The sequence below is a fragment of the Sylvia atricapilla genome, chromosome 6, assembly GCF_009819655.1.
Source record: "Sylvia atricapilla isolate bSylAtr1 chromosome 6, bSylAtr1.pri, whole genome shotgun sequence".
In the NCBI taxonomy this organism is placed as follows: Eukaryota; Metazoa; Chordata; class Aves; order Passeriformes; family Sylviidae; genus Sylvia; species Sylvia atricapilla.
In genome coordinates this window covers 54,779,954-54,792,339 of record NC_089145.1, presented here as the reverse complement: position 1 = coordinate 54,792,339, position 12,386 = coordinate 54,779,954, and the positions used below count along the sequence as shown (strand labels likewise).

Genomic DNA, 12,386 nt, shown 5'->3' with positions numbered 1-12,386 from the left:
TTTGTTTTAGGAAAATTTATATAAGTTTATTTATTTTTTAATCAGTTTGTATTTGCCTTTATGTTATGTGCTCTTTGTATATTGTCAATTGCCATATTGTATCGTGCATAGGATGGGGTGAAGGAGTCTGAGGCAGTTTGGTTCTATTCTTTCTCAGTTCCCCTCTAGAAGCTTTCTTTCCCTTTGCCCACACAAATCACCAGTAATGTTACTTCTTTTCATGCTTCTTAAATTGTATTTAACCTGGTGGTGTAGCCTTCATGCCAAGTTAAAATTTATGGGAATTCCTTAGCATTTTGGTAGCTCTCTGGGTTTTCCTACTGCAGCTCTACACCATTCTTAATTTATTCCCATGAAAGTATTTTATTTCTATCAAATTTTTTCATTCCTGATTATGTCCCTGATGTCCAGTCTCAATGATACTCTCAAGTGTACTCTTACCAGATTAGTTACCCACATATTAATATTAGTACCAGACTTGATAGCATCATCCAGAAATGATGCAGACACATCCTGAGCCTCTAAAATTTCCTTACTACCGAAGAGGTTTGCATCAGTTTCTTCAAAAGGCAGTGACTAAATGTATGAGAAAGCTGTACTTCTTTGTAAGTATGTACATTTTCACCATTTCTGCATAGCAATGCTGTGCTCAACAGGTATATTAGGTTCAACCATCAAGTCCCTGGAACAATTGATACTGAAAACAGAACAAATAATTATAATAATATATAATAATTAACAGAACAAATAGTGAGTAGGAAGCTGTCAGGTAATCAGAAAAGTTTAACATGATGGTGGGAGATAGAAGAGGGCATGCCTCAGTTGGTTCAGAGGAGCTCAGTGTCTGGGCACCAAGGTACTTGGTTTTGCTCTAGAATTTTGCTTCTAGACATGAAGTCAGGACCTTTCTGGAAGCTTCTGTTTCACTGAAACTCTGCAAAGGTGACTGATAATTTACATCAGTAACAGACAGGCCGGCATTAACTTGGGATTCATGACATCTCAAACTCTTCCTGTTGCTCATGAGCATCTGTTGGGAAACATCACATTTACTCATGTCTTTTAATATAGTTGGAAGGAGCGGCTTAGGAAATGCTTTTCAACAAACTCCACCAGAAATACAGTTTTATAGAATCACTTTGAGGACTATATAGTCTCTGAAATGAAAAGGAGATATTTGAGATAAAGTTGCAGTATTACGTTTTGAAAATCATGTTTTTCTCTCTACTAATCTCTGTCAATTGCAATTAATTCAGACAGCAAGAGTAGAAAATATTGAGAATTTTTATATACTAGGTTTTGTGTTAGCATCATCTCTCCTTTGAATCAGAGACTATATTCTGAATAATTTCCTCGTTTTATCCTCAGAGGACTCAAAGCAGAATTAACTAAATACCATTAGACTGAAATTTATGAACTCAGTCTTTTAATGAGGAATTACTGTGTTGATACAGAGGAGGAAAAGGTAAGGAATTATTTCTCTGGCAAGTATTTCATATTAAAAATGGAGTCAGACTTCAGAGGAACATCAAAAGGATAGAATGAAAATTGCAAACTTTGGATGTGGAATTTCAAGTACCTGCAGGAATGGATGAATTGTGCAACCGTTATGGATGACATTTTAAAGCTCCTCAGCTAGAGCTGGAAAAGAGAGACACTATAAGGTGTGTTCCTTATCATCATCAGGAGAAGATGAATCTTCCAGGCTTCCTTTTTTGTGTGCCTTTTGTCCTGTATCAGTTTGATGCCTGAAACTTGACTGAAGTAGCTGTGGCTCCAAAGAAGAGAACCAGCAGCTGCTAGTTTTTCATGTTCTTTTATTTATCATATTTTTTGGTGCCCTCTGCATTCCCAGCTTGCCCACACCATCCTCACAGTTCATAAGTCTTCTATTAAATTTTAAACACTCAGTCTTTTCCAGGGGCAGAGGACTCTGACTGGAGCTCAGCTCCAGAGGTGTGAATTATATATCTATAAATACACTCATAAAGCAAAAAGCAGGGCAGCTCCAAGGCTTAAGTAGACCATTTATATCCCCAGTGCTCTTGGTGGTTTAAAGAAAAGCACAACTCCATGAAAGTAGTATATGTGTTAGATTAAAAGGCTAATTTTTAATTAATATATGCACACTTGCTGGAATGAGAAGGCCGAGCAAACCATTGGGCTGTTTGTTATAAGATTTCCCACCCCACAGTCTTCAGTTCTCTCAGAGCTCTTTCCAGTTTGGTGTTAAGTTTTTTGGGATTTGGGTTTGTTTTTTTTTTTAATCTACACTGTTGGTGAGCAAATAAGTTTTACATCTATGTCACAGAGGAAACAATTTTATCTGTTTCTTTTTTCTTTAGTTCTTTAGCATTGTGTCATCAAGAGGAGCTTTTTAAAAAACATATTTCTATTCGAGAACATCTATTCCCTGCTTAGGGGAAAAAGCACAAAGTAGGTGAAGAATAAATGTGGAAAATCCTTGTGAAATCTTTGGATTGCTAAAGTAATCCTGAATTCACAGAGTACCAGTGAACACTTTTAACAGGTGGTTAACAGCCAACAGAACAAAAAGGGGAAAGGAAATCTATAACTACCAGGAAACAGCCTATATCATTCACAAACAGACTCTAAGTCTTACATGGATATTTGTTTGAAAGCTGACTGGGTTGGAGCCTTCCTTCTTTTTTTTTTTTTTTTTTTTTTTTTTTTTTTTTTTTTTTTTTTTTTTTTCATAGCGCAGAGCAATTTGGAAATTGAACCTTTAAGTTTTATTCAAGGCTGCAAAGCATTAATTTTGCAATTGAAAAATGTGTAGACATTGTGAGGAGAAAAGAAAACTTTACAAACATAAAACCTCTCTCAAGCATATTTCCTTTTGAAATTGTCATGTACGGTTTTTCAGGGGCTCTTCAGCTTTTTCAGGAGGCCTAAATCTATAAAACATTTGCCTTCCACAGCAAATCATTCAGGATCCAAATCTTGCATAAGATATTTTTGACAACCAAGTGGCTGTTTAGTTGTTTGAATCTTTCAGTTTTTACTTTTGAACTGATTTGGGTCCTGGGCAAAGAGCACCACTACTCCATCATTAAAGGACCACTGGCTCCAGGCATCTTCCTGCACCCTCAGCCCTTTTTCTGTGAAAGTGGTTCCCCCCTACACACAGTCATAACCTGTTGGTCATCACAGTCCCTCTCATGTCTGTCACATGTAGAAATGTAGTGCCATGTACAGACTTGTTTGCAGGTGTGATATGAAAGTTTGCACTTGCTCCGTAGATATTGGTGGTCATTTTTCTCACACTTTCCTGGGAACTTTTCAGGATTTACATTCCCTGTTACCCTTAAATAACACATTTCTCTTAGACTGAGTGGCATTTTTATCATGCCATTTTTACGGATGCTTTTATTCCTCTATAAATCACATACCCCAGGAAGTATTCGTTGTGCTTGCATCCTGTTAGACCTACTGCTTCAAGTTTTCTCTCAGTTTTGCATAGATGCCTAACAATGCAATAAAAGAGAAGCCAGATTTTATACTTAGAGTGCTTTTTCTAAGAAACTGTCGCACAGCTTTTTTTGGTCTTAGTTTCTTCTGTTACAGACAATAAAAATCAAAACATTACTACCACCCTTGCATCTACCTGATATCCTACAGGAGTAAATGTAACAAATTAACTCCTTGCTGGAGAAGGGATTCCTAATGGAGGACCTTAAACAGTCTCTTAATTTCCTGAGTATGCAAGTAACTATAGTGTGAATCACTGGACAATTGAGAATAAAAACTAGTGATGAGATTAAATAATTGTATCAAAATTAATCCAGTGCTCCTGGTATGAAAGTTTTTTTCTCTCCTCACATATATGGAGAGATTAAACCTTTGTAAAACTTAGTCCTGACTCTGTCATTGCCTTCCATCCAACAGACTTGCTGTCATCTAAAAACTCCATTATTTTCTCCATCACTTATGTAAAACCCCACTTATGATAGCAAGTCTGTCAACTCCACTTAATATTTCAAGATGGCTGTGATAATTTTTACAGTTCCAGTAGTCTTGATCATTGTCTCAAGTCTTCAATAGTAACAAAAACTATATAATGATGACCTGGTTTTAAATTTAAAGGTTACTGAGGCAAAAGGAAGCGCTTCATATTAAGTCTAAGATATGTCTGATTCCTTCCAGAAAAGTAATCATTAACAGGACCAAAATTACTTCTTTTTAGACAAAAACTGCCCAAAATATTGCTCCAATGAGTGGCAGATCAACTACATACTGATGTAGGCCAGTATAATAGCTTTTAACAACAAAGGCATTTCAAGGCTCCAGATGAGCAATTAAAAGCTGACAAACCTTTTTTTTCCAGTTGAGTGCCACAGATGATGAGTGAAAATCACAGATGAGTATTGCAATTGAACAGCAAAACACTTAAAAAACTGTTTAAAGGACCACTATGTATCCCTGACTGGAACTTAAAATCCATACTCATGCAATCTGATGCAATTCTCACTTAAATACTGTTATTTTTTATTCATTTTTTACCAGGCTCACAGACGATCTTTCCCCCAGGGCATACTCCAAGTTCATCCTGAGACCACCTGTTTACATAGATTATATATGCTCTACTCAAGCCATGGATAGGCCTTCTGGACACATATAAATCATATTACATGCTCCAGTTTCTACACTGCTCAGAAAACAGCTCAGATGCATGAGCACAAAATACAGTATAACCATTTGGCAGACTACACTTTAGGCTTTTTTACATAATTTTTTTGAAAGCATGTAGTTTGGAGACATTGATACTTATTTCTTCATTTTCTCTGCAGTAACAAAAGAGATATAGAACATACTGAGGAAGCTCAGAAAACTAAAAATGTTCAGATTTGCCCATTGTATCTTAACTTAAACTAGCTTTGCATGAAAGTATGCAAAGTACTGCATTTCTAATTTTGGCATAATTTCTACCCTGATACCTCTGAGAGAATTCCGACTGTTTCAATTGATTGAACTGTGTCACCACGTAGTTTCCCATTAAGGAAAAAAATAAGCCATATTGCTATTTCAGCTATCCAGATATAATCATACTGTTAAATACCTTTTTCAGTATACTTCTATCTTCAAAGTATAATTTGTTCAAATATATTGCTCTCCAAACACATTTAGAAGGTATTTTGATTTTAGACCGTATTACTTATAGGTGTTCCATGGACATTACTGGCAGAATTCAATGGGAAACAAGTGCATGTAATATACAGGGTAGATTTGAGAGAGTAGAATTTTTGACCCTGATGTGTTCAGCATTGCAACAATGCCAAGCTGTTCATTAGCAGTTATTAATACATAACTGAAACCTAGAATTATTTATTTAGAAACTATAATTCCTTTTTTACATCTTACTTAAGCAATGGTGAGTATAAATCAACATTTCCTATGCATTAGGAATACTTCTTACTGAGTTGCACTTCTTTGAAAATATCTAGATGATTCACATAGTGTCAGCTGAGCAATTCAATTTATATTTTAAGCTGCTTACTTAAATGGCTAGGCAAAGGAAAAATTACCCAAGGGAAAATTTATACACAAACTTTCAAAACCAATATAGTTCACTCCAGAAAAAATGCTGATGATCTGTATGTCAGCAGAAGACTATATAATCAGAACTAAATTATTAAGATTCCACACCTTTTTTTTTTTTTAGTCCACAATATAAAATAGTGGAGTGCTAACTGCCATAGACTCAAAAGTAGAGGTGCAGTCACATTATAATACAAAGACATCACAGGGCTATTACCCTTAAAGTAGCAATATTGCTGCTCAAAATTCAAATCATGAAAATGATGCACTGACTTTCTTGTTTCATTTGCAGCCTATATTAGTGTACAAGCATCACATCTATAGCTTTCTTGTTCTGCTTGAAGAGGAAGAGTAAGTCCACCCTGTTTTCAGCCCTCTGTAGGCAGGTGACCATCATGTTAGAAATCAGCAGAACTGACTGCAGCTGTCTGCCTGTCAAGAAATAACAGTAGGTGTGAAGACAACTTCTGCAGTGCAGTCCTGGGCTTCAAGTGCTGACTTGGTTCATCAAAATCTTTTTTTTTTTTGTCAATCACAGTAAAATCTATCTTAATTTTTAATCAAATTATAGTAAATGAATATGAAGAAGAATGGAAGATGAAGATAGCATGGCACTAGTAGCCCCAAAAGATGCAAGGAAAGGGACATTCCTAGTGTCAAACAGAATGCTAAAGAAAGATTAAAAAGAGATGAACATTGAGTAGAGCTCTGTGCCTTCATGGACCCAGTAAGTACTTGGTTCTTATTCCATCCCTCACTTTCATGAACCTTCCCACAATTTAAAAGCCAGACAATGATCAAGAAGAAATGGATGAATGGAAAACATCTTAGGGAAAGGAGTCACATACTGCTACTGAGGGTGAGTATATTAGAATGGCAGAGAAGAAATACCACTGTTATTTTAAATGAAAATAATCAGAAGAGGAAAAACTGGCAAGATGAGTGGTGGAAAATATATCTAGAACACTGGTCTATGGCAGTCTAAAGTAACTAATTTAAATATTCTTCTAACTAAATGCTTGAAAAAGATCAATACCAGAAACTGATGACCACAGAGTCACTTGAGAGTATCTCCAAAAAGAACAAAAAAATTTGGGCCCCTCAAAGATTCAGGGTATTTCACTGCACATATATACAAGTATAGGTAGGAAATGGAACATGCACTTTACCAATGTCCGAGCAGGGTGGGAGGGAACAATGAAAGGCAGCCCCAGGAAAATATGTTGGTAGTATAGCTAGAGAGAGAAAGCTGATCCCTGACACCTTTTTCATAATGCCCAGATCCTCTCTCACCCTTAAGCGAACTGAAAATGGTATCATTAAAATGTACTAATCTTCTTTTTTTTCTCTTTTTCATCCCAGGAGGTGAATTAGTTATCCCTCTACTTGTAGAAGACCCTATAGATATCCCTCCTATTGCTACTCGTGCACCTTTCATTACACTTCCCCCTACCTTTCGCCCCCTCCTCACCATTATTGAGACCACCAAAGATTCCCTGTCCATGACCTCTGAGGCGGGGTTACCTTGCTTGTCGGACCAAGGCAGCGATGGTTGTGATGATGATGGCTTGGTGATATCTGGGTATGGCTCAGGGGAAACCTTTGACTCTAACCTACCCCCTACTGATGATGAAGATTTTTACACCACCTTCTCCTTGGTAACAGATAAGAGTCTTTCCACTTCAATCTTCGAAGGTGGCTACAAAGCACACGCACCCAAGTGGGAATCCAAGGACTTTAGACCTAACAAAGTCTCCGAAACTGGTAGGACTACTACCACGTCTTTGTCCCCTGAGCTGATCCGCTCCACAGCTTCGTCCTCGACTGTGATGGTTCCCAAATTGCCAGCCGGCAAAATGAATAACCGTGAGCTCAAACCCCAGCCTGACATAGTGTTGCTTCCGTTGCCCACTGCCTATGAGCTAGACAGCACAAAGCTGAAGAGCCCGCTAATCACTTCCCCCATGTTCCGTAATGTGCCCACAGCAAACCCCACGGAGCCGGGAATCAGACGGGTTCCGGGGGCCTCAGAGGTGGTCCGTGAGTCGAGCAGCACAACGGGGATGGTCGTCGGCATTGTGGCTGCTGCCGCCCTCTGCATCCTCATCCTCCTGTACGCCATGTACAAATACAGGAACAGGGACGAGGGGTCCTATCAGGTGGACGAGACGCGGAACTACATCAGCAACTCAGCCCAGAGCAACGGCACGCTCATGAAGGAGAAGCAGCAGAGCTCAAAGAGCGGCCACAAGAAGCAGAAAAACAAGGACAAAGAGTACTATGTGTAAAAAAGAATAATTATTTATATATAAATATATAAATACTTAATGAGATTTAACTGAGATATCAGAACCAGTTGCAGCGAATGAGATGATTGGGAGATATCGTTTGTGGGAAAAAGTATTGGGAAAAAAATTCAGCAATGACTGTTAATGTCTAAGTCATCACTTGGAGTCAGCAAACTTTGCCCTAATGTATTATAAAGCACACTTAGCGTTCTGGAGATGGCGCGCACAGCTCTGCTCTGTTAGTGAACTTGGACATCTCCAAATCTCCTCCTCCGCTGAACTTTCTGCAAAGGTAGAAGACTTCATGGCTTACTTGTTTCATATCTCCAAGTGAGTCTTTAACAATGTTCGTGATCCTTGACTGTATCAATAATTTTTCAGTTTACTTATTTAAAAAAAAAAAAAAAAAAAGAAGGAAAAAAGAAAAAAATACAAACATTATTAAACAACAAAGAAATATTGAACAAACTGATCTGGCTGTGTCCAGCATACGCATAATTTTTCGAGATTGGAGGAGGGGAATAAATGATTTTGGAGATTGTTGTTTTTTTTGGTTTGGTTTTGGTTTGTTTCTTGGGTTGTTTTTTGTTTGGTTTCTTTGGTTACTTTCGGGTGAGGGAGGGAAGAGTGGAGTGGAGTGGTGTGGGGGGTGACCCAGGAAATGACTCGAGAAGAAATCTCGGAAAAAAAAAAAAAATCCATAATAAATAAAGAGAGACTATTACCGTATATGAACTCAAAAGCTACCCATGGTGTTTACTCTGCATATCTGGTTGTATTGTCTCTAAAATCCGTCATCTTGTAGTAAGTTGTTTGCTAACAACGCAGTGAAAGTGTCTGATGAGTGATGCTGAGGAAAATTGTCATGGGAAGCTGGTTCTCTTGGATCTGGCTCCGGTATTTGCAATTGAACTGAAGAGCAGATGGGTTTGGGTCTGTTCTGATCAGTCATTGGCTTTATTTGAGTATACCACTCAGTATGCATTAGACAACCAAAGTATGGTTAATGGGATTCGGAGATTCAAAAAAGAATGCTTAAAAGTTATTAACCATTCTGAGCTGAATATACTGTGCAAAAATAAAGGAGCCTTCCTCTGGGTTCTGGTTCTGTGACATTGCAATGCATGCAAAAAATAATAATAAATCCGTTTAATAAAGAGATCAGAAAGACACCACTGGAGTTCAACTTGTGACAAGACCAATAAATGTCAGAAAAGCTAAACATGTGTAAAAGAATGCAAATTTTGTAGTTTTTTTGACATATAACTGTTTCTCATATGTAATATTTTAATTTTGTAGTTTGACATTTCAGATCATCTGTCTTTCCATTTGCCCTATTCTCCCTTTTCCTTCTCTTTTATATAAAACAAAATAAGCTGCTGTGACACACAAAAAATAATAAAGAAAAATTAATTTAATAATATAATATATATACACACAGATATATTTATCATGGTATGTTTGATGGGACGGCTGGAACAGAAGTTCTGTTATGGTCTTAATGCAGAATGAGAATGTTCTTGAAGAACAGAGTAAAAAGAAACAGACAACAAAAGCAAACCTTAAAATGTGAAGGGAGCGTGTGTTTTAGCTTTGTCACAGTTACCTGTGTCAAAAAAAAAAAAAATCTGAAATTTTGTTTACATATTTTACTACTATTTTTTTGCTAGTATAATTTCTATATGGATACCCTGATGGTGTATATACTGTTTTATGGTTAAATTGGGAATGTCTTATGTTTTATTTAACTTATTTAATTTGGTTGTTTGGTTTCTACATTTTCCCAGTTATTGTGAAAAGGATTATCTTATTGTACAGAACAATAGTGAGGTGGTTTGACGGCCATGCCTACCATGTGCAAAAAAAGTAGATGAGGAAAAGAGAGAGACAGAGAGGGAAACAACAAAAACCAAGACAGGTTGAGAACCCCGGGATATCAGAAATGAAAACTTTTGCTGTATGCGGATGAAAACTAATCAGCTGTTTAGGTTTAGAAATCTACTCTTGCTGGTGTTTATAAGTCGCATGAATATTTGACTTTGAAGAAGTTTCATCAGATACACACACGCACATGGGAACTTAATTCAAAAACACGGTCTTCTCAAACATTTAGAGAAGGCGCTTTCATGTTAACAAATATTTTCAGTGCGTGTATGTGTGCGTGTGTGTGGTGCGTGTGCGCGTGTGTGAGGTTGAGCTTTTTTCTTTTTTATTTTTTATACTAAAAAGAAAAAAAAAGACAGGTTTTAAAAAGGTATGAAAGCACGATTTTAGATGACTTAACTGGCCGAAACTATATAAAAGTTGATTATATCTTGATGTCTGTAAAAGATTGCTGTTCTTGGAGTCTTGGAGTCTTGTGAAATGATTTCCTGCTTTCTTTCTTCCTTTCCTTTTTGCTTTCCTTTTTTAAGTTAAAGGAAAAATATTTACACTTTCCTTTTTTGTGTAAGTTTCTATTGGACAGTTTTTGGGAACATGTGCATTTCTGTATGTGGGCTACTACCATATCCCTGTTGCTTTATGGACAACCTGGAGAATTTTTATTTGAGTTATCGTGATGTTATTGCTTTTTTTTTTCCTTTCTTTTTCTTCTTCTTTTTGATTCTTTTTCTTTTCTTAGTTGCATTTTGTTTAAAGATATGCTTAGCAATAAAATGTTCTTCCCAAAGCCCTGGATGTTGCTGCGTTTTTATTTCCAAAAGACTTCAGGGAAATTTCAGATCTTTAAAGGTGAATATATTCTGCGATGTAAGTATCCCCCATCCCACAGGAGTGCCTAGCCACCAAATTACAGAATCATGCTCATGTTTTCATTCTTCTTTTAGTCCAATGAACCTTTTTTCTTTCCTTTGCAGGGATATAAATTAAACTTGAGTCTGGAGTCGATCTCATACCACTGCCACCACCTCAACTGCATAGTTCTCTTTAATATGGGGTTCAGTTATTTCAGATAAAAGCATACCTAGGACATTGAAAGAGCTACACACTTCAAAGGGAGCACATAAGAAAGGGCATACTAAGTCAATGATGTTTATAGGATTCTGGATTCATCTCTGGCCAGGAGTCTATGTTTGATGTGCTGCAGCAGGTGAACTCTTTTGGGGATTTAGATAGCTAATTTGATGCAGAAAAATGTTCACACCATTTTATATGAGGATCTAGCTTAGGTCCTCTGAATTTATCTATCACCTTCCATGTGCTACCTAAGGAACATAGTTAATATATTTTGGGTGCTATGGATCCGACTTGGTAGATGGTCTGAGAGTTCACTTCTTTCCAGGTAACCCCAACTACAGTACTGAGTGTTCCTTGTCCTGCTGGGCATTATAGTTTGATTCTGGCCATCAAACAAAATTGCCAATATCCTGTCTTGTTTAGCAAGTTGTGCAGAACTTCGGTTCACAGTAGTAGTGTGAAGTTTTGACAGATTCAAACTTCCCAAGCTATGTGCCAGGTATTTCACTTTTTACAGGCATCTGGAGGTCAGCCAAATGAGTGTTTTACAGCCCTTTCATTTTCAACTGGGGATGACTTCACCTTTTTTCCCCATAGGTGGAATCCATAGGTCTTTTGAGCAGTGTTTTTCACATGTTCAATTTACAACCAGATTCAAGTAGGATAAAAAGATTGTTCAGGTATTGCCTGTAATTTTCTACATTGTTTTTGCTCACATTTGCATAGGCGAGAATATGTATGTGTACGTATATTTGAGGTTCTTTTACTGTTTTCAGTTCCTTTGTGAATCGTGTTCTGACAACTTACAGATTCCCACATGTGTCAAACCCATAGGTTCTGGTCCAATCATCCCTCATTTCCCTCCCAAAATCATTAAATTCCTGCATGATGATTGGCACCTAATATTTCCAGTATTGGAGCAATCAGCTGGCATGTGGGAGATATAGATCTGAACTTAAATATCTCTTCTAATATTGCAGAAATATTCCTTATCAGCAAGCAGTTGGTGTTCTGAAAAAATATTTGGTATTCCTCAGTACTTCTCTCAAAACCTGTTATACTTTGTATCATTATGAAATATTTTGTGAAACAAGAAATTTCAACCTGACTTATCCTAACCCTCTAGCTATAGTCATGCTATTTCTCATTTTTTCTGTCACCTAATGACCATTTTATTACTTAGACTAAATGAAAATGTCAGAAAGAAATTTCATTGCTGCCTAAAAGGCTTGGAATTATTCTATGTCTTTAGCTCATCACAGAACCATAGAACTGTTGAGATAGAAAGGGATCCCCTGGAGATCATGTAGTCCAAGCACTCTCCACTCACCCAAAGCAGATTCAACTGCAGTGACTCACCCAGGACTATGTCTAATTTTTTTTAGATCTCCACATGTAAGTGCCACAATCTCTCTAGGCAACCTGCCTAGAGAGATTGTAAACATTTTTTGTTGTGGTTCTATGAAATTTAATTAATTTGTTCCCGTTTCCTTGTGCCCTTTTTCTGGGTACCTCTGAAAAGATCCCAGCTCTCTCTTATTTACAACCTCCCCTCAGGAGTTCATATATAAGATTCCCCAT

General features: G+C 37.1%; 1 protein-coding gene across 3 annotated transcripts in view; it reads left to right on the top strand.

The window, feature by feature from the left end:
- LOC136362966 (neurexin-3-beta) overlaps positions 1-10,518 on the top strand; it is a 351,965-nt gene extending 341,447 nt beyond the window's left edge. Inside the window, exon 7 of one of the 3 annotated variants that reach the window (XM_066321974.1) lies at positions 7,546-10,518. In XM_066321974.1, the coding sequence (XP_066178071.1) occupies positions 7,546-7,847 (302 nt within the window). In that variant the 3' untranslated portion in view covers positions 7,848-10,518. Of the gene's footprint in view, positions 1-6,921 lie in introns of all 3 variants that reach the window. The other 2 variants (XM_066321975.1, XM_066321973.1) reach the window with 2 other exon arrangements.
- Positions 10,519-12,386: the final 1,868 nt, after the last annotated feature.